The 26,295-nt window shown below is 44.2% G+C and overlaps 1 protein-coding gene and 1 pseudogene across 4 annotated transcripts in view; both read right to left on the reverse strand.

Moving 5' to 3' along the window:
* The window catches only part of INVS (inversin), a 221,802-nt gene that overhangs the window by 21,222 nt on the left and 174,285 nt on the right, over positions 1–26,295 (reverse strand). For all 4 annotated transcript variants that reach the window (XM_058302608.2, XM_058302609.2, XM_058302611.2 and 1 more), the window contains exons 12-13: positions 18,045–18,257; positions 3,724–3,995 (exon numbers count right to left, since the gene is read on the reverse strand). In XM_058302608.2, coding sequence (XP_058158591.1) covers positions 3,724–3,995; positions 18,045–18,257 — 485 coding nt within the window. The remainder of the gene's footprint in view (positions 1–3,723; positions 3,996–18,044; positions 18,258–26,295) is intronic.
* LOC139439525 (heterogeneous nuclear ribonucleoprotein D-like pseudogene) lies at positions 7,448–8,420 on the reverse strand (annotated as a pseudogene).

A 26,295-nucleotide genomic window follows, 5' to 3' on the forward strand; every position in this document is an offset into this window, starting at 1 on the left:
TCATAAGGCCAGGAAAATTTAGATACCAAAACCTGGCAAGGATATCACAAGAAAGGAAAGTGATAGTACACTCATTTATAGCACAGGTACAAAATTCTTAAACAATATCAGCAAATTGTTTCCAGTAATACATAAAAGAAAGAAACACATTGTGGCCAAGTTAAGTTTATTCTAGGAATGCAAGGATGACTTAACATTTGGAAAATCAATAGAATGCGCTACAATGAAAGAATAAAAGAGAAAAAAAGCCATATGACAAATTCAATACATGCAGAAAAAGTGTTAGTTAAAATTCAATATCAATTCATAATAAAAACTCTGAAGCAAACTAAAATTTGGACATTTAGGGAATGTCCTAAATATGATAGCATATCTACAAAGAAAAATATCTAAAGGGAACATTATACTTAATAGAAAAATTCGATGTATTTTCATTTGAGATAGGGAACAAGACAAGGATAACTGCTATCATCAGTTCTATTTAACATCTTATTTCAGCTGCTAAAAGTGTCTAATAAGGCAAGAAAAGAAATAAGTAAAAAGATTGAAAAGGAAGATGAAACTTAATTTGTAGATATATTCATGCATATAGACATTCAATTATATATGAATTATTAAAATCAATGAAATTTAGCACAGTCAGCACACAAAATCAATTGGGTTTCTATAAATTATCAATAGAAAATGAAATTTAAAATACTATTTCATGCACTTGGGGGATTATTGCTGTTAATAAAGAAAAAAATACTATTTCAGCAGCATAAGCAAATATCTATGAATAAATGGGAAAAAATTTATTAGGCTCAGCAATATTTTCACTTAAGTGACTGACTGATTCAACAAGCACTTATTCTTACAAGAAATTATCCTGGTACTGGGGATAAATAAAGATGAGGAAAAGCTAGATACTGTCCCTGCCTTCGTGGAGATTTTTATTTAGTGGGGGAAGCAGACATCAACTGAAATACACACACATTGTATGGTGATAAGTATCACATGGAGAGAGCATGATGCTATGAAAGCCTCCAAGGACTTTGGTCCAGTCGAGAGAGGTCAGAGGGGCAGCAGTGAGCATCCTTAAGGAAATCCCACCACACCCTCCCTCCCTGGGAAACACCTGGTGGTTGATCTGGGGAAGCTCCTTTTGTCCCCTCAGGCAGCACCCATAAGCATCAATGGGAACCCCAGTGGCTTTAGATAAACCAAACACACAAAACAACAAAAGTTCCAAAAATTAACTTGACATTGGAATCATAGCACACAAAACTAGACCAAGATTCAGGTACTAGATCTAAATAGTTTTACTAAAACAGGTATACTAAAATAAAAGATTTAAATAGGACCCAGAGTCACCTAAGATAATAGGAAGATAAAAAAAGGGAAATTACTTGCCATACATACCAAGAACTAAGAAAATCACAAATTGAATGAGAAAGAAAAATCAACCCAAGCCAACTCCGAGATGAATCAGATGTTGGGATATCTGACAAGGATGTTAATGCAGTTGTCATGGGTATGGGAGTGGGGGGAGGGAGCGTCAACAATCAATTACAAATTCTCTTGAAAAAAGGAGAAAACTCTCAGCAAAGATATAGAAATTATAGAAAAGAACCAAGTGGAAAATACAATAACAGAAGTGAAAAAAACTTGCTGGATGGGCTCCATAGTAGAGTGGAGATTGACGGAGGGTAGAATCTGTGAATTTGAGGACAGAACAATAGAACTCATCCAATCTGAACAGAGAGAAAACCTACTGGAAAACCAAAACAAAACAGAGCCTCAGGACCTGTGGAACAATAGCAAAAATTCCAACATACATATCATTAGAGTCCCAGAGGGAGAAGAGAAAGAGAATGGGGACTTAAAGCGTATTTGAAGGAATAATGGCTGAAAACTTTACAAAATTGGGTGAAAGATACAAACCTACAGATTTGACAAGCTAAGAGTACAGAAAAGAGATAATGTAGTGGGCCTGAGACTGCTATCCTTTGAAAAGCATGCTTGCGAGTTTGGCCCTTGTCTGCTGTCTGGGAACTTGGATTCTCAAAATCTCAATTCACATTGAGAGTGGCTCAATGTTCCTAAACTGTTTGTTGTGCAAACAGTATGGTTTATGCTGAACACCTGTTTTGCTTCTGGGAGTCTGATTCAGGTTTTCATGGTAGACAACAGGTTGTCCATGTGGTTGCCACAATTAGAATTTGGGGGATTTATGAATGTCCCACATGACTCCATTGGGAGAGGCCTCTTGGAAGCTTCCTCCTTGTTTCCTCTGAATTGTGCCCCATGCACCTGCCCCCAATGCTGATTCTTCTGGTATCCTTTTGCTGTAATAAATCACAACCACGAGTTCAACTATATGCTGAGCCCTGCGAGTCTTCCTAGTTAACCATCCAATGTGGGGGTAGACTTGGGGACTCCCCCCACATTAAGAGAACCCACACAGGATAAACTCAAAGAGTTCATGCCAAGACACGTAATCAAACTTTCGAAAAATAACGATAAGGAAAAAATCTTGAAAGCAGCCATAGAGAAAAGACACATTACTTATGAAGAAACATCAATTTGAATGACAGTTCAGATAAGTGAATTTCTCATCTGAGACCCTGGAGGCCAGACAACACGGCATAATATTTTTCAAGTGCTGAAAGAAAAGTTGCCGACTGTTAATTCTGTATCTGGCTTAACTATCCTTCAGGAATGAAAAAGAAATGAAAATTTTCAACAACAAAGGAAAACTAAAAAAAAAAAATTGTTGCTGGATGACCTATCATTAAAGACTGACTAAAGGAAGTTTTTCAAACATAAAAGAAATGATAAAAGAAGGAAACTGGGAGCATCAGGAAGGAAGAAGAAATAGAAAAGAGAAGAACTATGAGTAGGTACACTAGACTGTGCTTTTCCTCATGAATTTTGTAACAATTTTTAATTAGTTTTTTCTTTTTCATTAGTTTTAGAAATCATATTTAACATAGAAACAAAAATGATGGTACCTTCTGATATCCAAGGCAGTGATATATAACAGTGGGGATCTAAGGGGGTGTAAACGGAAGTGTGGTTTCCACGTGTCACTTGAAGTGGTAGTACCAGAGCAACCACTACACAAACTATCTACAGAGATACACCAAAACACACCATAAATAAATCAAGAGGGAATCCTAAGCTATGCTCAGTAACCTGTAGGAATGTAAGAAAAGAAACAGGGAAACAGACTTGGCCCAGTGGTTAGGGCGTCCGTCTACCACATGGGAGGTCCGCGGTTCAAACCCCGGGCCTCCTTGACCAGTGTGGAGCTGGTCCACGCGCAGTGCTGATGCGCGCAAGGAGTGCCCTGCCACACAGGGGTGTCCTCCGCGTAGGGGAGCCCCACGCGCAAGGAGTGCACCCATAAGGAGAGCTGCCCAGCGCGAAAGAAGTGCAGCCTGCCCAGGAATGGCGCCGCCCACACTTCCCGTGCTGCTGACGACAACAGAAGGGGACAAAGAAACAAGGCGCAGCAAATAGACACAGAGAACAGACAACCGGGGGAGGGGGGGAATTAAATAAATAAATAAATCTTTAAAAGAAAAAAAGAAAAGAAACAGAGGAAATAGAAAACAAACACTAAAACAGAATACTTAGTGCTTACAGTTACAATTACCTGAAGTATAAATAGTCTAAATATGCCCATCAAAACCCCCACAGTCTGTGGCTGGTCCCAAAGAACAAAGGTAGTGCACCTACCGTTTAGCTTCTTGGGGTCTGTCCTCTGCAGGTCCAAGGAAATGGGCTGCTCCTTCGGGGAGGCCTTGCCTGGGGACTCTCTGAGCACTGTTTGCTCAGGGCCGGGGGCAGAGCTCCTGATGAGGGGCTTGGGGCCGGGGGCCCCGCTCTGCCCACTGGGCTGCTCCTGGGGGCTGGGCAGACAGGGAGGCACCTGGGGTCTGCAGGGATCTGGGCTCAGCCTTCCCTTCTGCTGTTTTGCCTCTTTTCGCTTGCTTTCTTCCTCCCGCTTCCTAGAAGCAAAGCCAAGGAGGAAGAGGGAGATATCAAAAGACTTTCACCTGTCCAAGTGTTCCTTTCAGAGGGGCTACTGTGCCACAGGCGGGGTTTGGAAATGCCTACATCCCAGCAGTGGTCTTTTTCCAGATAAAATACAAGCCATCCCTTTGACAGCAGGCCTGATGGAGCTGAACAGGCTCTCACAGGCCACCTTTGCTCTGTTGAGACACGCATGACAGATGACCAGGAACTTTGCTGGGTGAGACATGGCACTTCCCCACTCACACCTGAGAGCTGCATTTCTGTCAATTTAGAGCTCAAAACCCACTCATTTTACAGCTGAGGCCCAGAGGCAGACTGGTTTTACAAAGTCATTCACACATAGCTGGTGGCTAAGTGGAGCCCTTGGGAAGTAATAGAAGAGAAGAGGCTGGCCAGGTGTGGGATAGCAACATGAGCAGCCAGGTGAGGCCCATGGGTCAAAGGTAGCCCTGAAAGGCTGCCCAGGTCCCAACAGGCGAGGAGCTTGGGCACGAGAAGCAAAGTCCAGGGCAGGTTTGCTTGACTGATGCTATTCATTTGTAGAGATTTCTAAGAGAAAGAGAGGAGGAAGGAAATGAACATTTTCTGAGCTTCTCCTGCACTGGACATTGAGCATAAAGGCATGAGGCCCATAGGGCTCAGACCCTCCCTCCAGAAGCCTCTACCCAAAGGGGGACAGCCTAGGAAGACAAAGACCTAACACATGATGGCGGAAACATTATGACAGTTCTCTTGCCCAAGGAGGCAGTGACGAGCTCATCTGGATGAGGCAAGAGGAAGGTGCCAGCTGTGGCTAAAGTTGTGTAGGCATTTTCCAGGCCGACTCATGCGGTGGGGTGTTAGGCTTCTTCTGATCTCTCAACAGTGCTTGCTGTTGACCAAGACGGCCTTACCTTCCCTTCAGCTTGACTAAGTTTGGGGCAGGCTTCCCCCGGATTCCAGGCCCCTGACCTCTCTCACCGCAGCCCTGAAGCTCTCCAGGTGCTGAGAGGCTCCTAACTAGCAGCAGTTCCTTATCTCCCACTCACCCCAGTCCTTACAAGCTCCAGTTGGCCCCATCACAGCAAAAGAAAACATTTGAAACCAAGCGGCCCTAATTGCAAACCCAGTAAACCCCTCAGCCACCCCAGTGGCATTCTCCAAGTACTTTCCTACTGGCACATCCCAGCCATGAAAAACCCTGCTGTCCTTTGTCTGAATGAAGTTAAGTTCTAGGTTTTCTTCCTTGCTGTAGCTGTCTGAATAAAACCATCCTTACCCGTTTAACATCGTCCAGGGCAATTTTTTCCAGCGGGCACTCAATATGTCCCGGCTGTCCAGGAAGTTCATGAGTACAGCTCAGGAAGAGAATGTGGTAGCCACTCAAAGGCTCAGTTTGAAGCGGGATGGTTAGGGTTGAGAAAACCCAGCACGGAAAGTGTAAAGACTGATCCTGCCTCTGCCAATAACCAGTGACGTGAGCTGTGGGAGCCACTTTCCTGTTGGGGACTCAGTGCCCCAGGGTCTAACACACTGTGTTAGTCAGCCAAAGGGGTGCTGATGCAAAGTAGCAGAAGTCTGTTGGCTTTTATAAACGGTACTTATTTGGGGTAAAAGCAAGGCCCTAAAGAGTCCAACTCAAGGTTACCTCCTTACCAAACTCTGTTGCCACGTATTGAAGAAAGATGGAAGGGTGACATCTGTAAAGGTTCAGCTTTCCTCTTCCCTCTTAAGGCTCCATGGTCCCAGCTTCTTGTGATCTCAGCTGTAAGCTGGCATAAGGCTTGTCTCTCTTCCCAGGGCTTGTTTCTTTCCAGCTCAGCTGCCCTGGTCTCTTCACAAAGTCAGCTGTAAACTGTCAGGTGAATCTTCCCGGGGCCTCTGCCATGTCTATGGAGCTGTGTCTCTTCCTCTGTATATCTTCTTCTGTGTATCTGCTTGTGTTCTTGATTGAGCATCTGTTTATGTAGCCCAACAAAGGGGGCAGGAATTCAACCCTGCATGCCCTAATGACATGGCCAAATCAAAGCCCTAATCTTAACATAATCAAGTAAATGTGAAGCCTTTGAATTTAAATCACTCAAAAGGTATCATGCCCACAGGAACAGACTAGTTTACAAACTTAATCTGTATCTCTTTTTGGAATTCATAAATAATATCAAACTGCCACACACACCATGGCCTATAATCCTGAGCTGAGTTGGGGATCTGCTTGGAAACCAGCTGTCTTTACAAAACTTGAGGCTTATCTTTATAATGAGGTGGAGCAATTTCTTTTATTGTACTAGCTGGTGCCATGTTCAGGCAAATACTTCAAGAAGCCTGGGGGCGGGAGTGAGGGTGGGCAGAAGGTGAGACCCTGAAAGCCCAGGTGGTGACTGGCACTGAGGCTCCCAAAGAGAGACTGCTCTGCATGAGAAGCAGGGGATTTGTTCTGTAGCCCCTGACGGGGAAGAGGATAAGAACAAAAGGGAGAGGGGGTGGAGGAAGGAGAGGACTGGGGACTGGTGCCACATAGAGGAGGGGCCAGGGCACAGCGAAGCCTCTGTGGGGAAGGGAAGGCTGAACCTATGCTGCTCACATCTAACGAGCACCCGAGCACCTGGGGACCTTGTTAAACAACAGCGGCTGATTCAGCAAGTCTGGAGTGGGACTCACAGAGTCTGCATTTCTCGGGAAGTGAATTTTTCTTAACTGATAGAGCACCCGCCTACCACACGGGAGGCCCAGGGTTCAAACCCAGGGCCTCCTGACCTGTGTGATGAGCTGGCCCACACAGTGCTGATGTGTGCAAGGAGTGCCGTGCCATGCAGGGGTGTCCCCTGTGTAGGGGAGCCCCCATGCGCAAGGAGTGCACCCTATAAGGAGAGCTGCCCTGCGTGAAAAAAGTGCAGCCTGCCCAGGAGTGGTGCTGCATACAGAGAGCTGATGCAGCAAGATGATGCAACAAAAAGAGACACAGATTCCTGGTGCTGCTGACAAGAATACAAGCAGACACAGAAGAACACACAGCGAATGGACAAAGAGCGCAGACAACTGGGGGGCGGGGAGGGGAGAGAAATTTTTAAAAAATCTTAAAATAAAAAGAGTCTGCATTTCTAACTAGCACCCAGGTTACATAGATGCTAGAAGGACGGCTTAAGAGGAGAAGTCTAACTTGGATTGTTAACTATATATACCCAGTGATATGCAATGTGATTCTCCTCAAGGACACCAGCTTTTGGGTCTACCATATTCATAAGTCTTTTTAAATTTTTTTCCTTTTCATATCAGGAAGCATTTATTTTAAGTTTAACATGAAATCCTACAAAAAAATTTGTATAAACACAAACCCACACAGCTTCCCACATACAAGGTCTGGAGTTCAATCCCCAGCCCTGGTATCTCAAAAAAATAAATAAAATAAAATTACAGATTCAATATCTTTAAATATCTAGATGGGGTACTTTAGCATTGCCTCCTCTTTTCTCCAGTATCCTCCTCTAGTGTGGCTGGTAATTGTTTTGGTGATTGCCACCCCCTCTGGATGCCTTGCCATATGTACTCCGCTGGCCACTGTAGCCTGCAAATCCCTGTCCAAAACCGCAGTTACCACAGTCACACCCAGTATAGATTGCCATAGCCACTACTGATTTGATCACCACTGCAAATTCCACATCCTTGATCGTAATAGTTATTACATCCATGGCTCCAGTTTTGGTCCACCACCCTAGTACCACCTCATCCACCAGCTAGCTGCCCCTCTTGATTTCACACTTCCCAGAACTAATTTGATGAAAATTGCTTTCTAATAATTTCTTTACTCTTCATCTGTATATGTGATAAAACAAAATCCTCTTCTTTCATTTGTTTTTGTATCCATAGAAAGTTCAATATTTTCAATCTCTCCAAATGCTCCAAAATATTCTTTTATTTGTTCTTCTGGAGTATGTGGACTCAGCCCACCCACAAAAACTTTTTTGGGGGGGTTCTTTCTCTTTTAATGACTTTGCCCTTTGGGGGGGTCTATCATTTTGCCATTCAGTTTGTGTTCCTTCAGTTCTGAAAACCTTATTAACACTAGCACGTTTTGCACAAATCCATACGCTCTTGATCTCCCAGTGACTGTCTCTGTCTTAATTGGGCAGTCCATAACCTCTCCACATTGAGACCAATACTCAGATTTCTTGCTTGCATCCCAGCTCAAGCCTCCATTGAGCCTTTTACCATCATCCTGCTGATTCTTGCTGATGTTGATCTTGGATCCCTCTGCAAATTCCACTATGTTGCTGTATGCGTTCATGTCCTCCATGGTGGTGGGGCTGTCAGCACGGAGGAGCTGGTGGTCCTAGCAGGGATGGCAGGGGAGCATTATGACTCCTAAATTCTCTTTTTTTTTTTGAGGAAGTACTGGAGATCGAACCCAGGACTGGTATGTAGGAAGCAGGTGCTCAACCGCTGAGCCACATCTGCTCCTCAATGAGAGTTGGTTTTTTGTTTGTTTTGTTTTTATGAGGCACTGGGGATTGAACACAGGACCTCGTACATGGGAAGCAGGCTCCCAACCACTTGAGCTACATCTGTTCCCCCTAAATTCTTTTTGTAAGTGACCTTTTGTGAAACCAAAACAAGCTGCAGTGCTAAGATACTAGACAATGGAACCAAGAGCTAAGGCAGATACCCTGAAGCCCCAACAGATCACAATACTCAGACCTCCTCAGGCTGTGGAATTTGAAGCCAAGCTGTTTTAGCTTGCAAAGGACAGGGAAAACCCAGCTGAGAGATACGTGGGTTACGCTTGGTTTAAAGCCTTGTCAACTTGCCAAGTTCCTCTTCTGAAGGTATTTCTTCCTGGGTGGTGAAGCCCCTGAGCTGGGGTCCAAATCTGCTTATCCAATAGTTTTCCCCTGCGTCCCATCTGGAGAAAGTCACCAGATAGGTGGGCTGCCTTCTGTACAGCTCTAACGTTTTCACTTGAATCCAGTGTGCTACACACTTTGCTAACTGCTGGCACTTGAGCATACTGCACTACAGTCAGCAGGCCAGCTGGACAGCTGTCATCATCCATGCCTGAGATGCATCACAGGGTGACCTGTGTGGGAGAAGACTGCTTTTCAGAAGGTCGAAGGATCTGGGTCGAAGGTCTGAAGTGCTGCTAATTGATATAATAGCCTTGCTCCTGGCAGGCAGAGGGAGTACTGCTCTTTGCACAAGCACTGATGAACAGAACTGCTTTCAGAGAATGGTAGTGACTCTTTAGACAATGCACACATATGGTCTGGCTTGACAACTACAAGGCTCTCACTGCCATTAAGGGGGCTGTGAGACAATAGACTAGACTTTGCTATTTTTGTTATTAGAAGAGTTATTTCCCTTTCTTCTAGGGAATCAAGTGACCCTCCTTTTAAATTCCAAAAGCCACAGTGTAGTCAGCCCCTGAGCAAGCCTTGTGCCACAGCAACCCTTTCTGGCCTTCCAACAAGGGCAGCCTCGTGATCACCAGGGACCCAGTTCGAGGCCTGGAAGCTGATGTTTTTTTCAGCCCACTATATGGCTTCTCAGTACTGCAAATTCCAGAACGTTTTATCTGCTCAGTTTTGACGAGAAGAAATTAATTCTATCAGACTCTGCAGAAATGCGCAGGTTCTTTTCCATCCCATGAATACTCAAGTTTCCATTGCCAAGCATACATGATCTCAGAGAGATCTGAGGGCTGTGATTAAAATGGGGTCTGTAAAAGAGGGAGATCTAGCTAGTTCAGTTTGTCCTGTTTTGTACGCCTGAACCAGGCTTTGCCCTAGTGCTGCCATTCTGGTTCACTGTCCCAGCACATGATTGCAGCCAACCAATTTTCACAACTCTTTCGAGGATTTAGGAGGATATTGGTGTGCTCTGTTGTGTTAGCTGTGAGAGCAATAGGAAGAACAATATTAAACTACGTTGCAAAATTGATGATGGTGGGGAAGCAGATGTGGCTCAAGTGACTGGGCTCCCGTCTACCATATAGGAGGTCCAAGGTTTGATATCTGGGTCCTCCTAGTAAAGGCAAGCTGGCCCGTGCAGAGAGCTGGCTCACACGGAGTACTGGCCTGCGCTGAGTACTGGCCCACGTGGAGAGCTTGTGCAGCAAGATGACACCACAAAAAGAGACACAGAGGAGAGACAGTAAGAGATGCAGTAGACCAGGGAACTGAGGTGGTGCAAGAGATTAAGCAACTCTCTCCCACTCTGGAAGGTCCCAGGACAGGTTCCCAGAGCTGACTAATGAGAATACAAGCAGACACAGAAGAACACACAGTGAATGGACACAGAGAGTAGACAAATAAATAAATCTTTTAAAAAAATTTATGATGGTAGTTTGGTACAACACTCTTAGCAATCACTAGCATCAACCATGAGGACAACTGAATCAGCACCGAGTCAGGAGAAAACCTGACTTTGGGGCCTGGTTATTCCACTACTGTTACGCTTACAGGTATAAAATCAGGAAAATGAAGCCAGAGCTGTCTTTGTGCTGGCTTGTTGGATGGGTGCTATCATTTGGGGACAGATTCTAGCATGGGCTTGGCTGGTGGGATGATTCTCCCAAACCAAGCAATGGTAGGACAACTAGCCTGGAGACTTAGATTCATGTGCCACCTCTTTCTCTCACTGGCTGTGGGACTTCAGGCAAGTTAATTTCTGCATGTCATTTTCCCCATCTCTGACATGAGATTCATAATTGCCTATCTGCTTTGTTGGGTTACTGTATGGATCTGGCTAGGCTTTCTTATCTCTTCCAAGTAAGAAATAGGCTATTCACCTGAAGTTAGAAAAGATGTTAGTCAAATCCACAGAGGAGCAATTACTAAAAGGGAAATCACTTCCACCGTAATTATGCAGTCTGCTACATGACCAATTCATGTGTCCCAGGTAAATCAAGTTCCACAGAGAGAGGTAGGCATTTTTGTTTGCTTACGTGTATGTGTGCGTTCTGTGTGTTTGGGGGTACCTGGCAGGGAACAGGTGGTCTAGTTTGTTGGAAACAGCAAGTACTGGATGTTGGGAGACCTGAGTGCTCTCCTGCCTGGGCCACTGGCCAGTGATGGTGCTTGCCTTCTCTGTACATCGGCGTTCTCTTTGTACAATGGGAAAACAGGAACTAATTCTGTTTCAGATGTTCTGCAAGCATCAAAATGTTTGTAAACAAAGAGAAGTAATGTATAAAAGCCTTTTATAAATTGACGCCTATAATACCTTGTGAGGGATAATGGAGGTAAGTCCTTGAAGATTTATTTTTCTTACTCATTAAAATAGTCAACACTTGCTCTTCCCAATATTCCCTGAATTTGACAAGGGTAAGACTCTCAAGCTACTTGAGTCTAAGAAATTTATAGAATCGTGGTTTCACGTTTGAGTATACGCAGTGGAGAACCACCTTGCTCTTGTGTCTGTCAAGAACCTGTCAAGTGGTATGAAGCGGCTGAGGGAAAATCTACTCACAGTCAACATGCAGGGAGTTAGAAAACCAAATGCCCCAATATGTACGTGCCAGCATGCACTGTGAGGATCATGGCACATAAATGCTCTTGCAGAGGAGCACATGTACGTCAAGTAGTTGAGCACCTGCTTTCCAGGTACGAGGTCCTGGGTTAGACCCCTGGTACCTCCTGAAAACAAAAACAAACAGACAAATGAAAAAGACAACTCAGGGGAGCTACTGTAGCTCAGTGGTTAAGCACCAGCTTCTCACATACGAGGTTCTTGGTTCAATCCCTGGCCCCAGGACCTCAAAAAAAAAAAAAACGCTTTTGCTGCGGTAAGGCAAACGTGTTAAAGTGGCACTTACAGAGATTCATAGTACTAGAAATGAGGGAACTAAGAGAAGATCTGGCCCAATTCTTCTGTTTAACAGGGGGGGAAACTAAGGTCCAGAGTGCTGAATGACTAACGTAAGGCCATAGACCCATTGTAGGGACAGTTATTGAACACTTAGCTGTTGAATGCTTACATGCAGTCCAAGGGCCTGAAGATACAGAGCTATATGACACATAATCCCTGCTGTCAGGGAGCTGATGGTGTAGTGGAGGAATTGACCCATCTACTCCAGCAGAGAGTGAGTGCTAGACACGGTGAGGGTTCAAAGAGGGCTATGGGAGGATGTGGAAGGCTGTAACTAATTCAACTGGGAGGGAAAATGGATATTTACAAAGAATGTCAAACTGAGAGAGGAGTGGAGTGTGAGGAGGTTATTGCAGGCAGAGGGAACACATGGCCAAAGACACACAACCCAGCTCTCTTAGCATCTTAGACTCAAGGGGACCGTAGGGAGCAGCTCCTTACATAATTTTTAAAATCCCGTATGTGATATACTGGCAAAATGATAATTCAGCTTCTGCTGCAACATTTTCTGTGAGAAGCTGACTACCTCACAAGGCAGAAAAGGTATAGCTCTCACCTTTTCACTTGGTGTTGCCTGGTATCGAGGGACCTGTCAGATTCTATCTCTTCATTGTCACTGAATAACAGACATAGTAATATTTGGTCTTTGGCTTCCTCTCAAGAGAATGAGAAAATGTCATGTGTTTCAGGACCTTTGACTCACAGAATGTTAGAGCTGGAAAGGAACTCAGTGATTATTTGACCCAGTGGTTGTTATCCTTTTATGACTTGTGGACCCCTTTGAGAATGTGATAAAAACCTATAGCTCCTCTCCCCCAGTATATGCATATGGTCATGGCACAAAATGCTGCATACAGGTTCAGGGCATTCCCAGCACTCCTAAGCCCTTCCTGGATTAAGAAACCTCCTTCTCACTTACTGATGGGAAACTGAGGCTCAGAGTTGTGGAACCATGGAAATGATTCCCATGGGTCAGGCCATGGTCTGAGCAGGGACTCAGATATGTGGGTGAGCCCTGAAGAGAGGCAATGGCAGATGAGATGCAGATGAGGAAGGTGCAAATGAAACCATTCCAAAGCAAAGTGGAGATGGGGTGGGATGCGGTGTCATGAGCACATGCTTTAAGTACCTGAAAGTCTGCTTATGGAAGAGCATGTAGACTTTTCTGCCTGGCATCCAGGGTAGAAAGGACATTCTGCCAGACAGAACCATCTGCTAACGGAATGTGCTGCCTTGAGAGGTACTGAATTCCATGTCACTGGACTTGTTGAGAACGAGGAACAACCTCCTGTAGAAGGGACGTAAGAGTTTGAACTGGAGGACAAAATTGGACTTGGCTATGTAACTCAAGACACCTCCTCAATCTTGTATACTAGCCAGCAAGAATCTCAGGTCACCCAGAAGGCGTAGTCAGTGAGGAAACAAAGTTTAGGATCGCCAATATATCAGGTGTATTTGGGGAGAAATGAGATTTGGAGCTGTAAACTGGTAAAATGTTGGCTGGTATTCAAGAACGATGGCCTGCAGTGAGGGTACACCTTGAATGGATTGTACAAAACACGGGGCTGCATAACACAGGGAATCCAGTGGAAGAACACAGACTGTGGTTAACAGGACAACTATGAGAACGATGAGGAAAAGAATATCACAAATACGAGTCTGAGGAGGTAGCCCTCTGGAGTGATCTCAGGGTGGAGTGGGGAGAATTCTTCTTAAAAAATGTGAGAAGAGTTAGGAGGAGGCTGGGATGAGAGAAAGAAATACAAAGCTGGTGAAAAGGAAGCTTTGGGAAATCAGGGTGATCAACATAAATGCAGTTTTACTTTAATGTGCGCTCCACTGCACACTCTGGCAGCTAAACCATAATAATGTTCATTTTGGCAACATCAGAGGTAGGACCGTGTGAGCTACAAAGTGCTTTTAAAAGGATGAAAGCTACTTCTAAAATCCATGCCTTAGAATGCCTCTTCCAATTTCTCTGTCTGTAAATAGGAGCCACTTTACTTTCAGTTTAATAAGGTCCTTTCACAAGTGCGCTTTACGGGAGGTGATTTCTGCTGTTGTGGCATGATAAATAGGACAAGGTACGTCGAGGTGACATGATGGGTCTGGATCATGTTCATCAGTGATGCTGCAGCAACAGGGATGGAGTTAAACATTCTGATTTTTCTCCCTTCCAGCAAAACCCAAAAGCAACATAAAACACTGACTCAGATTTGAAGAAATAATTTTTGAGAAATAAAATTAAATCATTAAATCTGTTTCTCCTCCACTGAAATATTTCTCTCAGGGATCTACCCTACAAGGGCTGTAGGAGGTGATAGACTGTAAGAAACAAGTTAATTTGTTTACTTCTAATAATTATATTTAATAAGGCTGTAAATGAGAAAAATTAAGGGAGATTAAAATTTTTCAGCTTTGGCAGTTTCACACATCATCACAAGATAATATAGCTCTCATTTAAAAAGAATTTTAAGCATTAACATCAGAAACTAAGAGCAAAGAGCAGAGAGGACTCGTCTTTCACAAGAGTGAAACTAATTGGGATAATAATGAAAAAGAGCCTTGGACTAGATGCTCCCACATCCCCTTGTCTCAAACCTCCTAGTCGGGGAGTTGGAGAGGCCATATTAGGGAAAAGATATTGTAAATCGCTCCTCTCAGCAATAGAGTCTTGGTCCCTACCTCTAAATAGATTCAAGAGTCCACCAGTCCAAACTTTCGGCCACAGGCAGACCCCCAGCAAGGGAGAGGAAGAAGCAGCTGCAGATCACTTATGAATGAGAAGTGTGTGATTCCCACAGAATTGGAATGGTCCTGCCTAGAAACCAATGGTCCAATTTGTCATGTTTCACAGATGAAGACACTGAGGCTGAGAGAGAAGTGCTGTGTTCAAGTCATCACAACTAAGTATCAGAGGCTGGACTGGAACCCAGGTTGTTGTGGTTGTTGTTGTTTTTTTCACTACCCTGTCCTATTTCGCTGGAAAGTGAGCTTGGGGAAGAGGAGGGCTCCAAGACACTCTCCAACAACCAAGTGGAGAAATACACTGCTCTGTGCGGCCCTACCAAGTGAGGCTTGCTGCCTTTGTGGGGTCCCACCTCATTTCCAGGTAGTAAGGGCTTCGAATTGTGGAAACAAATCCTACACAGGAAGTTGTAGTTTGTGGAAACTTAAGGAGAAGGAAATAAAATATTCCATCCCTCGCTAAGAGCGTTAACTTGCAGCTCCAGATAATTTGTCATGTGTATTACCTACTTACAATATTGGCTCACAGCTGGAGAACTCTTCAAGTAGGCAGGAAAAAGAGGCATGGAGAGGCTTTAGGGTCGTATTGGCAGCTTTGGCAAAAGTGGAGAGAGCCTCATTAAAAAGAGGGCAATATAGTATTTCTGAGGGTGGGTGCCACCCACTTCGGTAGCTTCAGTCAGAGAAAATTATGTTTCTGTCAATCTTGTTTATAGAAGGCTGGCATTATGATTAGCATCCTAGTTTGTAAGTAGTAGTTAACTTATAACTCAAATAGCTTATCCTGCTGTAACCGAGGTTTAAGAATTAACAAATAATTATAAGATCATATAGATGTCTTTAAATTATAAAATAGCAAAAGGTTAATATCTGAAATTGCTGAAGCCGACTGGATTTAGCCTGCACCTGCTACTGTGATGGTCTCACCCGTTTATAGTTACTCTAGAGTCTGAGCCTCACTCTCACGTATGCTTACTATTTTGATGGTAATTATAGACTGAACTTACCTTTGTTTATGGTTACCTGGTACTTCCTAAAAACAAACAAACAAACAAACAAGAACAACTTTCATTGGGGAGCAGCTGTAGCTCTGGGGTTGAATGCCTGCTTCCCATGTAGGAGATCTTGGGTTCAATTCTTGGTACCTTCTAAAAAAACCTCAAAAACCAAAAAACAAACACCTAGGCTCACCCTTGTGCATATTTGCCATAGTGATGGTAACGACTCTACCCTCCTCTGTTTGAATCCATAAAGACTCAAGCTCCCCTGGTTTGGGGAGGGCCATCTCCTATCCCTCCATCAGCATTTTTTTTTTCAGATTTATTTATTTATTTCTCTCCCCTACCCGCCCACCACCCTGGTTGTCTGTTCTCTGTGTCTATTTGCTACGTCTCCTTCTTTGTCCGCTTCTGTTGTTGTCAGCAGCACGGGAATCTGTGTTTCTTTCTGTTGTGTCATCTTGTTGTGTCAGCTCTCCGTGTGTGCGGCACCATTCCTGGGCAGGCTGCACTTTCTTTTGCGCTGGGCGGCTCTCCTTATGGGGTGCACTCCTTGCGCGTGGGGACACCCCTGCGTGGCAGGGCACTCCTTGCATTCATCAGCACTGCGCACGGGCCAGCTCCACATGGGTCAAGGAGGCCTGGGGTTTGAACCACAGACCTCCCATGTGGTAGGCGGACGCCCTAACCACTGGGCCAAGTCCGCCACCCCCATCAGCATTAATAATGCCTTTCTCTCACGATCATCCTGGCGTGGGCTCCAACTCATCTGCTCTAGCAAGAACCCAGAGGGACCCCTGTGGGTTTCCTTCACTGGCATTCATTATTATTTTTACTGGTTATTTATTACACCTATGCCTCCCCCTTGTGACAAGATACAGAGGGTTCTGGTTCAAGAATTGGAAGGACTCAAGGTCTGGAAGCAGTCAAGATACAATCAGGAAGTGATCCTTCAGGAATATGCCTGTTATCCACATCTTGTTTCCACAGCATCTGTACTTGCAAATGAAATCCTCTCCTGCCATTTAAAATACTCCCAGCCAACATGTAAGAATTAACAAAAATTATTATGACTACTGAATCATTATATAGATGCCTTCTTCTTTCAGTGTATTATAAAACAGCCAAAGTTTAATAACTGAAATTACTGAAACTGGCTAGCGGGCCCTCACCCTCTGTATGTGGCCATTTCCAACTAATAACCTGCTGTTGTGATGAGTATTCCAGACAGATCTTACCTTTATATATAGTCATTTCTAACTAAAACTTGCTATTATGATGATTGTCCTTCTCCCAGGCTGCTCTTACTCTGGTATACGGGCATTTCTACTGAAATGGTATTCTACCCTCCTCTGTTTGAAATCCATAAGAGAAAGCTTGTAACTGACTCCTGTTCTCTACCCCCATCCCCAAATGCCTTGATCTCTGATCATGGTTGTCTTGTGATATAATAACTTTGTGACTCATCCCATTTTGTACCCATCCCCATTCTGTTCAGCTCTTTAATGTATATTATTGAAAGAACCTCAGCCAGCCCCACCCCAATTACTCATTATTATAAACTGGATACTATAAAGCTACCAGGCAGTTTTTGGGCCCTTATTTGCTATGAGCAAGCAAATAAACTCTTTCTCTCTTTGAAACCCTAATGGATGTCTCAGGAACTGGGCATTAATGAAGCATATTGGGCAAGGACCCACTTTTGCTTGGTATGAAGGACAACCAAAGCATAGTTTAGAAAGTGATCATTTAGGGAGAAATAATAGCAATGTGTAATAGGCACAAACTGCTACTTTGCACATTTTCTATCATTAGCTGCTCAAGTGAGGTCCCTGAGGCAGGGACTTGGCTTTTAGCCAGCATTTTCCCCTAGGCTCTTGCCAAAGGTCTTGTTTGTATAGTAGGCATTCAATCAATATTTCTTGAACAATTACTTTATTTAGATTTCTTAAGGAGTGGGTTGGGGAAAGCAATCTTTTTACAAATTGGTTGTTTTAATCAAATCAAAACTAGACTTATATTAGGCTAGTGAATGCAGACTAAGTACAGCTGTATGTTTTTTTCTGGAAAGGCAGATAAGCCTGGAAAAGCCAGTTATCTCTTTACAGCTTACTCTAGTAGCACCCTCTCCCAACTCCCCGCATGGGTGAGGGTGGCAGTGGTTTATCCCTGGTCTGGAACGACAGCCAGATGAGCCCCGAAGGACAGCTGCCCAGTTGAGGTTAGACCTTGTTCTTTCACCACAGCCACAGGCTTCTGAAGAAGTGGAGAGCGGAAGGGGAGAGGGACATGGGTACACTGAGGGATCAAAGCAAGTCAGTTGCTCTGGCAATTAGCCTCTCCAGGTGGCCCCACTGCGCTACCGGCCCCCACCCCCAACTCTGGAGCCCCAAGTTTCTCAGTTACGAGAACACACTCTCCAAACCTCAAACTCACTTGGCGGCAGCATCTTTTCTCAGCTGTTCGTGCTTCATGAGGAGGTTTTTCCGGTCTTGGAAAGCCTTTCTGACCTTGTAGCCTTTGTAGACGGCCTGGATTTTGCAGGCGGCGATGTCCTGGATGGCTGCGATGGACAGGGCCCCACGCTCCAACATGAACTGGATCACTTCATGCCGCTCGCCCAGCAGCGCATAATCGAGGGGTGTGTATCTGAGCAGGAAGAGTGTTTTAAAAAGTGTTGGGATAGATTGCAAGGCACAGTTAAATGAGTAATATTATGTAGTGGCAAGAGGAAACTCATTGTGTGATGTGGAATATTCCCCAGGCAAATCCACCTTCTCTTCTCCAGGGTGGTTTCCATTTTCTCAAGACACTCTGAGGGGGACAAGACCAGGCAACATGGTAGGGGGTTGTGTGTTTTGGGCGGCTGTCAACTCCCAAATTTTGCTTGCTGGGTCCCTAGAGTGGACTGTGGGGACACAATTTACTTTGCTTCTTCCCCATGTGCCAAAGAATTCCCAGCTCTTATCTGCAAAAGAATTGCCAATATTGTTCTGTGAGATTCATAAGTTTGAGTCCATGATTCCTGTTAGTGTTCATGAAATAGAAAATATACCTCCAAGAAAAGAAAAAAGAAAAAGAAAATATACCTCCAAATGGAGAAGTTCAGGGTATGAAAATAATGGCCCTTTAAATCACTGCAGAATAGATGGATTATTAAATAAATAGTGTTGGAACAACTGGGTAGCCATCTGGGAAAAAAATTCTTATATCACACCTATACAAAAATAAATTTGGGATGGAGAAATGATCTAAATATAAAAAAAGAAACCAAGAAAGTACTAGAAAAAACCATGAAAGATTGAATACGAATATTGAAGTCGGGAGTCCTTTTAAGAAAATGATGCAAAGCCATAAAAGAAATCATAAAAGAAGATCGATAAATCTGACTACATCAAAACAACAAAATTCTGCAGGGCATAAAACACTAAAAACAAAGATAAATTTCTAGCAAAAGAATACTAATGTGGCAGGTTAGAAGGCCTGGGTCACAGCAGAAGCCGGGCCAGGAGCAACCGCTGGGAAACCTGCTGAGGGAGCCTGTGAGACTCCCGCCTTGAGGATCTCATTTGCACTGAAAATCCCACTAGGGGTCAAGGAAAAGCCCTGGATATCCTCAAAAGGCCTCACCATTGGCCCCCTGAGAAATGACAGGTGGGACAACCAATCAGAACAGCAAACAGCTGGAGCTCCTCCCCCAACATTATGAAGGAGGAGCGGGAAAAACTTAAAAAGCCCAGACCTGGGGCCCCACGCACCTCTCATTTTGCGGCACATCTGCTGTCCCTGTACTTTTCTTGTTTTCTTGTCTTAATAAACTCTTTACTCTCTTACCTACCCTATGGCATGTCCTTAAATTCTTTTAGGGGACATAAGCCAAGAACCTAGAAGCCCAGAAACCAGAGCTTTCTGCTAACATTATATGGCGAGCCAGGCAGAAGGCAGAGACGAAAGAGGCACTCCCTGACCTCGCAGGAGACTGGTTTTTAATTAAAGCCTGTCTGTGCCCTCTTTTGTTTTATCAGGGAGGCCCCAAGATTCTCACCCTGGGCCTGATGGGGAGGTTTTTTCCTTACTCAGCCCCCAGGAAGCTGTAAAGTTCTTCTTAATCTACCTCCAGAATTCCTGATGCTGTTTGCCTATAAGTCGCAGATCAGTCTCTGCTTCTTAATTGCTTCTTTTTTTTAAAAAAAAGATTTATTTTATTTACCGTACCCCCCTTGCCACCTGGGCTTGCTGTCTGATCTCTGTGTTCATTCGCTGTGCATTCTTCTGTGTCTGCTTCTCTTTAGGAGGATCCAGGGACTGATCCTGGGGCCTCCGACATGGAAAAGAGGCATTCAATTACTTGAGCCAACTCAGTTCCCTGATTTGTGGTGTCTCTCATTGTCTTTCTTCTGTGTCTCTTTTTTATTGTCATATTGTTGAGTCTGCTCGTGGCATGGGCCAGCTCGCCTTTACCAGGACGCCCTGGGAACCGAACCTGGGACCCCCTATATGGTAACAGGAGCCCAATAGCTTGAGCCACATCTGCTTCCCTTAATTGCTTCTTAGTCTGATTTAACTGCAAAACTTGGTCTCTGGTAGTGTCCATAAAATGAGCGCTCTCTCATAGCCACTAAGTCCCCTGTAACTGTAGGCCAAAAGAAAGGTCCTTTCCTAGTGAGAAAGCCTGGATTGGGAGCTAAGGTCTAGGAACTGGACCCAGACATCTCCCAAGACGTCTAAGGCTCTGGGGATGCCCAGAGACATGAGGCTCCTGATCTCCAGAATGTGGGGACAGTGAGCGGGGTTCCCAACCTCCAGATGCTGGCTCAGCAAGCAATCCGTTCAATGAGGTCTAGCAGTGGGATACCTCCAAGACTGATGAATGCGTTTATCCTCCCCTAGGATAACTGGCAGCGTCTAATTGGGACAACCTGCCTACTGATAATCTAAAAAGAAAGAGGCTAATCTTTTCATGCTGTACCACGTGGCTGCAGTATGGCCAAGAGTGGCCTCCATATGGGACCCTGAATTCCAGTTAAAGCTGTGAAAAGAGGAAAGGACAGACAGATCTGAGGGTCAGAGACTATGTGGTCATGTCCCGTTAAAGGGATTAGGAAATGCACTACCAAACCAGTTAATTAAAAGCCTCAGGGAGGCGGTGGACTTGGCCCAGTGGTTAGGGCGTCCGTCTACCATATGGGAGGTCCGAGGTTCAAACCCCAGGCCTCCTTGACCTGTGTGGAGCTGGCCCATGTGCAGTGATTATGCACGCAAGGAGTGCTGTGTCACACAGTGGTGTCCCCCACGCAGGGGAGCCCCACGTGCAAGGAGTGTGCCCCGGAAGGAGAGCTGCCCAGCGCGAAAGAAAGTGCAGCCTGCCCAGGAATGGTGCAGCACACACGGAGAGCTGACACAAGATGACGCAACAAAAAGAAACACAGATTCCCGTGCCCCTGACAACAACAGAAGCAGACAAAGAAGACGCAGCAAATAGACACAGAGAACAGACAACTGGGGTGAGGGGGGGTGGGAAGGGGAGAGAAATAAATAAATAAATAAATCTTAAAAAAAAAAAAAGCTCAGGGAGGGAAGCGGACTTGGCCCAGTAGATAGGGCGTCGTCTACCACATGGGAGGTCCGCGGTTCAAACCCCAGGTCTCCTTGATCCGTGTGGAGCTGGCCCACATGCAGTGCTGATGTGTGCAAGGAGTGCCGTGCCATGCAGAGGTGTCCCCCGCATAGGGGAGTCCCATGTGCAAGGAGTGCGCCCCATAAGGAGAGCCGCCCAGTGTGAAGGAAAGTGCAGCCTGCCCAGGAATGGTGCCGCACACACGGAGAGCTGACACAACAAGATGATGCAACAAAAAGAAGCACAAATTCCTGTGCCACTGACAACAACAGCAGTGGACAAAAAGAAAAACAAGCAGCAAATGGACACAGAGAACAGACAACTGGGGCTGGGGGGGTGGGGAAGGGGAGAGAAATAAATAAATCTTTAAAAAAAAAAAAGCTCAGGGAAATTACTCAGAGGCAGAACCTAGAAACCCGGCCTTATTTCAAACAAAGCTGGTTAGAGGCAATAAAAATATCCTTTTTGGTGAATCCTAACTCTAGAGGACAGATCCTCCTAGGAGCTCTGCCTAGGATATCCGCAGAAAGTTGCAGGAACTTACCCTGGGCCACAAACTTCCATTAACACCCTTTTAGAAACAGCCTTCTCAGTCTTCAGCAATCAAGACTGAGCCATTGAGGAGAAGCAGGTGAGGAGGGGGCAGGCATAGGGCCCAGAAGCAGGGTCACCTTTTAGCTGCTGCCATTAAGGCACCGTCACATCAGGGCTACCTGAATCCAGGCTCCACATCAGGAGGAACCTGGCCCCAAGCTGCCTCACCAAGCGGACAGAGGGGACCTTGCCCCAGGGAAGGACAGAAAGGGCGTGAAGCCATGCATCAACCATCAACCAGGAGGCCTCCGTTGACCCTTGATGTGGCAGGTAAGATTGTTAATTTCTTAATTAACAAGGGACCAAATACTTGGGCCTAGCCAGTACTCCAGACCTCTCTTAACTTGGTTGTTCCTAATGAGGGGAGTGAATGGGGAATCAAGATCTAGGCCACTTTCTTGTGATCTATTAACTTTAATTGAAAAAAAAAAAAAAGATTTAGGCCATTTACTAAACCTCTACCCTATAGAATAAAGAACCTTCTCATGTTTCAACTATCCACGGAACTGGGGGAAGGGAGAAGGTGAACACTGGAGAACTATGGATATGTGGTTGAAACCACAATGTTAGGAATATTCTTTTGGCAAAAATGGCAGGGGAAGGTTACTGGTTTAAGGTGTTGGATGTGGGGGGCATGCAGGACAGGGCGCACCTAGGGCAGGCTTCCAGGGACTGTATAGCGTTCATCATGTTGTAGTGCTCTCCAGGGGATGGAGACTCACATAATGAGTGGAAAGGTGTTGGGCTCCCATCCTGAGGAGTCCTGCTATGTTCTCAAATAGAGGGGCAGGAATCTCTTGAGAGCATAGGCAGTGCCTAAGAGGGGAGGAAAGGCCAGTATGTCAAGCCCTCAATGTTGTTGCACGTAACTATGAATCTTGTTCTTCAGGAGTGAAGCTTGGTGGTTGCCGTGGGTCCTGAGGGGAGAGGGAGGGAGGAATAGAATAGATGGAATGTGGAGCATTTTTGGGGTGTTGGAATTGTTCTACATGATCTTGCAATGATGGATACAGACCATGTTAAACTTCATCAAAATCTATAAAAGTATATAAAAATGTAAACTATAATGTAAATCATTGACCATGGTTAGAAGCAATGTTTCAATATTAGTACATCAATTGTTACAAATGTACCATCCACATGTACTATGCTGTTAATAGGAGAAAGGGCAAAAGGGGGAGGATGTTGTGTATAGAAGAATCCCCTATATTCTGTACATGCCTTTTCTTTAACCTAAAGCTTCTTTGAAGACAAAATAAAAAAGTACACTGGGGGTAAAACAGAAGAAAATGTCACTGTACATATAAGACAACAGATCTTACAGTGATGAAAAACATAATGTCAAAATTTTAAAAAAATTATATATACATTTTTTATTATTTCAAGCTTTAAAATTTTTTTAAAAAACTATAATTAAATCATTTTCCTATTAATTGTATTTGGTTATTTTGTTGGCTTCAACTTTGAAGAAATTTTGGATCACGGAAGGGTTACAACTGTGGCAGGGGAGGATCATTGGTGTGGGGTGTCAGAGGTGGGGGATCCATGGGAAAAGGTTCACCTGGGTCAAATCTGTAAGGCATATAAATGTGTTCATGTGTTCATGGGACATTGTTACAGTGGGTGGAGTTTCTCACAATAACCAAAAGAATACTGAATTCCCATCCTGGGGAGCTCTGCCACAATCTCTAATAGGACAGCAAGAATCCCCTGAGTATAGGGGCAGTGACTGGTGAAGGAGGATGGACCACTGATAGACCCTTAGTAGGGACGACTGTATTTATGAACCTTTACTTTTGAAATTGAAACTTAGCCTAATATTACAGGGTGTCTAAGAGTTACCTCCTTGTTGGTCACATGTGGCCTCTCTCTAAACCAAACTTAGCATATAAATGCATTCATTACCTTCCCCCCAGCGTGGTCATGACTCCTGGGGATAAGCCTTCCTGGCACCAAGGGATTACTACCAAGCACCAACTAGCAATGCAACTGGAAAAAGACAATGACCAAAATGAGGACAGGGTAAAGACAAATGAGTTTATATGGCTAAAAAACTTCAAAGTGATTGGGAGTTCATTCCAGAGGTTACATTAATGACCTCTCAGTAGGATCTCGTTGACTGCCAAAGTAAATATTGTCTCATATAGTGGGGCTCCTGAGGGCTCTGGAGACATACAGACACTATAGTCAGGGGACAGAGCTCAGGAGTTGATGCCCTGCCAGTGGGCCCTATTTTGGAATTTAAGCTCCATAGTGTGACAGAGTTGGATTCAGTTGACGTTTCCCTACACATGGCTCTTCTGTCCCTTCTAGTTGAACCTATAGTTAGTACTTAGAGTTGATAGGTGTATGTCCAAGAGACTTAAATCTTTGGGCTGTCCATGTGCTACTTGGGCCCTGAATCTCAACAGATTTGCAACACCTACTCTTGAGTTCATTGGACTCACCCAGGACAAATAACAAGGAGATAGTGATGGATAACAACCATCTCAGACCAGAGAGAGTCTGTAACTGCAAGCAAATAGTCCCATCCATCTGTCCCATGGGATCTAAGCCCCCTCTCAATCAGATGTGGAGTGGGCAGCATGATCCCAGAATCCTCAGGATTGGGGAATGAATGATGGACTAGAGTAGACTTACTGTTATTCTGCTATAGATTTATTGTGATTCTAGCAAAGGAAGAACTTATTTCATTGATGTGGAGGCAGTGGCCTGCAGGTTCTGAGTGGAGGGAGAGGGAAAAATAGCTTTATTTTGGGGGCATTTTCAGGACTTGGGAATTGTCCTGAATGACACTGCAATGACAGATATAGGCCATTATATATCTTGTAATAACTTATAAAAATGTGTGGAAGTGTAAACTACAGTGTAAATTATAATCCATGCTTAGTGGCAATGCTCCAAAATGTGTTCATCAATTGTAACAAATGTACCACATTAATGAAGGATGTTGTTAATATGGGAAAACGTGGAAGGAGTAGGGAGTGGGGCATATGGCAATCCCCTGTATTTTTTATGTAACATTTATGTAATCTAAGTATCTTTAAAAAAAAAAGTATATATATAAAAAAAAAAAAAAAAAAAGAAAGAAAAAGATTAAAAGCTTCTTAGCTATTCCTAGCGTCCAGCCTATTCCCTTGTAACACTCCAATCCTCACAGCAAAAAAGCCTTACAAGGCTTTACCCCTTGCAGGAGGTAACTAATAGATGTAGCCCTCAGAGCGCTCCAATTCATATCTCTTGGGGGCAGGGTTTCTCTGGACCCCTTAGCTTCATACTTAGCAGCTGCCCAGGGATTTTTCTGGAGGAATGAAGCTGGAGGGTCTTGCATGAAGTTTCTGCCATGGGCAGACATGAAGTGTAGAATTCTCTCTTCTAACCTGTGCTTAACTCTGAGTTTAACTTTTTAAAATTTGCATTTAACTTTTAATCTGTGTTTAACTTTGTTAGACTGCACGTGCCTAGGAGCTTGTATACCAGATTTTGGGTTCACCTCTTCTAGCCTCATCTCTTGCCTTTGCTTATGGTTATTTAATGATAACTTCTGCACCCTGTCCCCCCACTCCTGTCTCCTGTTCTTCCACTGGTAATAATAATCCTGGCAAACTTTTCTCTCATGACTCCAGGTGTAGACTAGATTGCTGTCTGGTGGAATTCTCAACCTTTGGGGTTGGACATCCACTCTTCCATTCCAGTGGCAGTTGGAGTCCTGTTATCTCAGAGGAATGGAGAGTGGGGCTCTCCCATCTCAGTGGTTGATGTTCCTAAAAGCAGCAAGTCATGAGAAAAACCAGGTTTCCCTGAGACTTCAGTGACCTCAGTGAGTGTGCACTGGAATTAGTGTTGCTCATCCAAAGTCTGTCACAGAATGAGAAATAAGCAGAGCTCTGAAGTAAAAGGAAATACTATAGATTGTATTTTAAAGCATTGGGAACAATTTGGTTATAAGCCAATAATTAAAAGAAATGAAATTCTTGTGCAAAACGGCATACAGTGCAGATTAATTAGAAATAGCCTTCAAAGAGTTCTTTTAAATGTTATTTTACAGTTAAACTTATTTTGTAAGAGAATCAAAATTATAAGTAACATTAGTGAGTTGTGTGTTTGTGTCTAACTCTATTTGTGCCGGCCTTTTTGTTCAGTGTATATCTTCATACATCAGGATGGTAATATCAAATTAGCAAATGAAAATTCTTAAAAGAGCTCTATTCAAATGGTTAAAAACTAAATATGCACTTAGATATGTGAAAGAATATTCCTGGATCCCAGATTAGGCTAAGCAGGATGGAAAGGTCATATAGAAATCTGAATATAGAAACTATTGGAAAAAGGAAAAAGCTTTTCCTAAACTCTTTGATCTACCCAGCTCCCATGACCTTCTCTTTGCAAGAGCTATGAAGGAAGGGCTAAGTTTGGCAGATTAAAACTCTTTCTAGGTTGGGGAATTAAGAATCAGTTTGTCCTGTAATTCCCCAA

Source organism: Dasypus novemcinctus, chromosome 8 (genome assembly GCF_030445035.2).
Source record: "Dasypus novemcinctus isolate mDasNov1 chromosome 8, mDasNov1.1.hap2, whole genome shotgun sequence".
Lineage (NCBI taxonomy): Eukaryota > Metazoa > Chordata > Mammalia > Cingulata > Dasypodidae > Dasypus > Dasypus novemcinctus.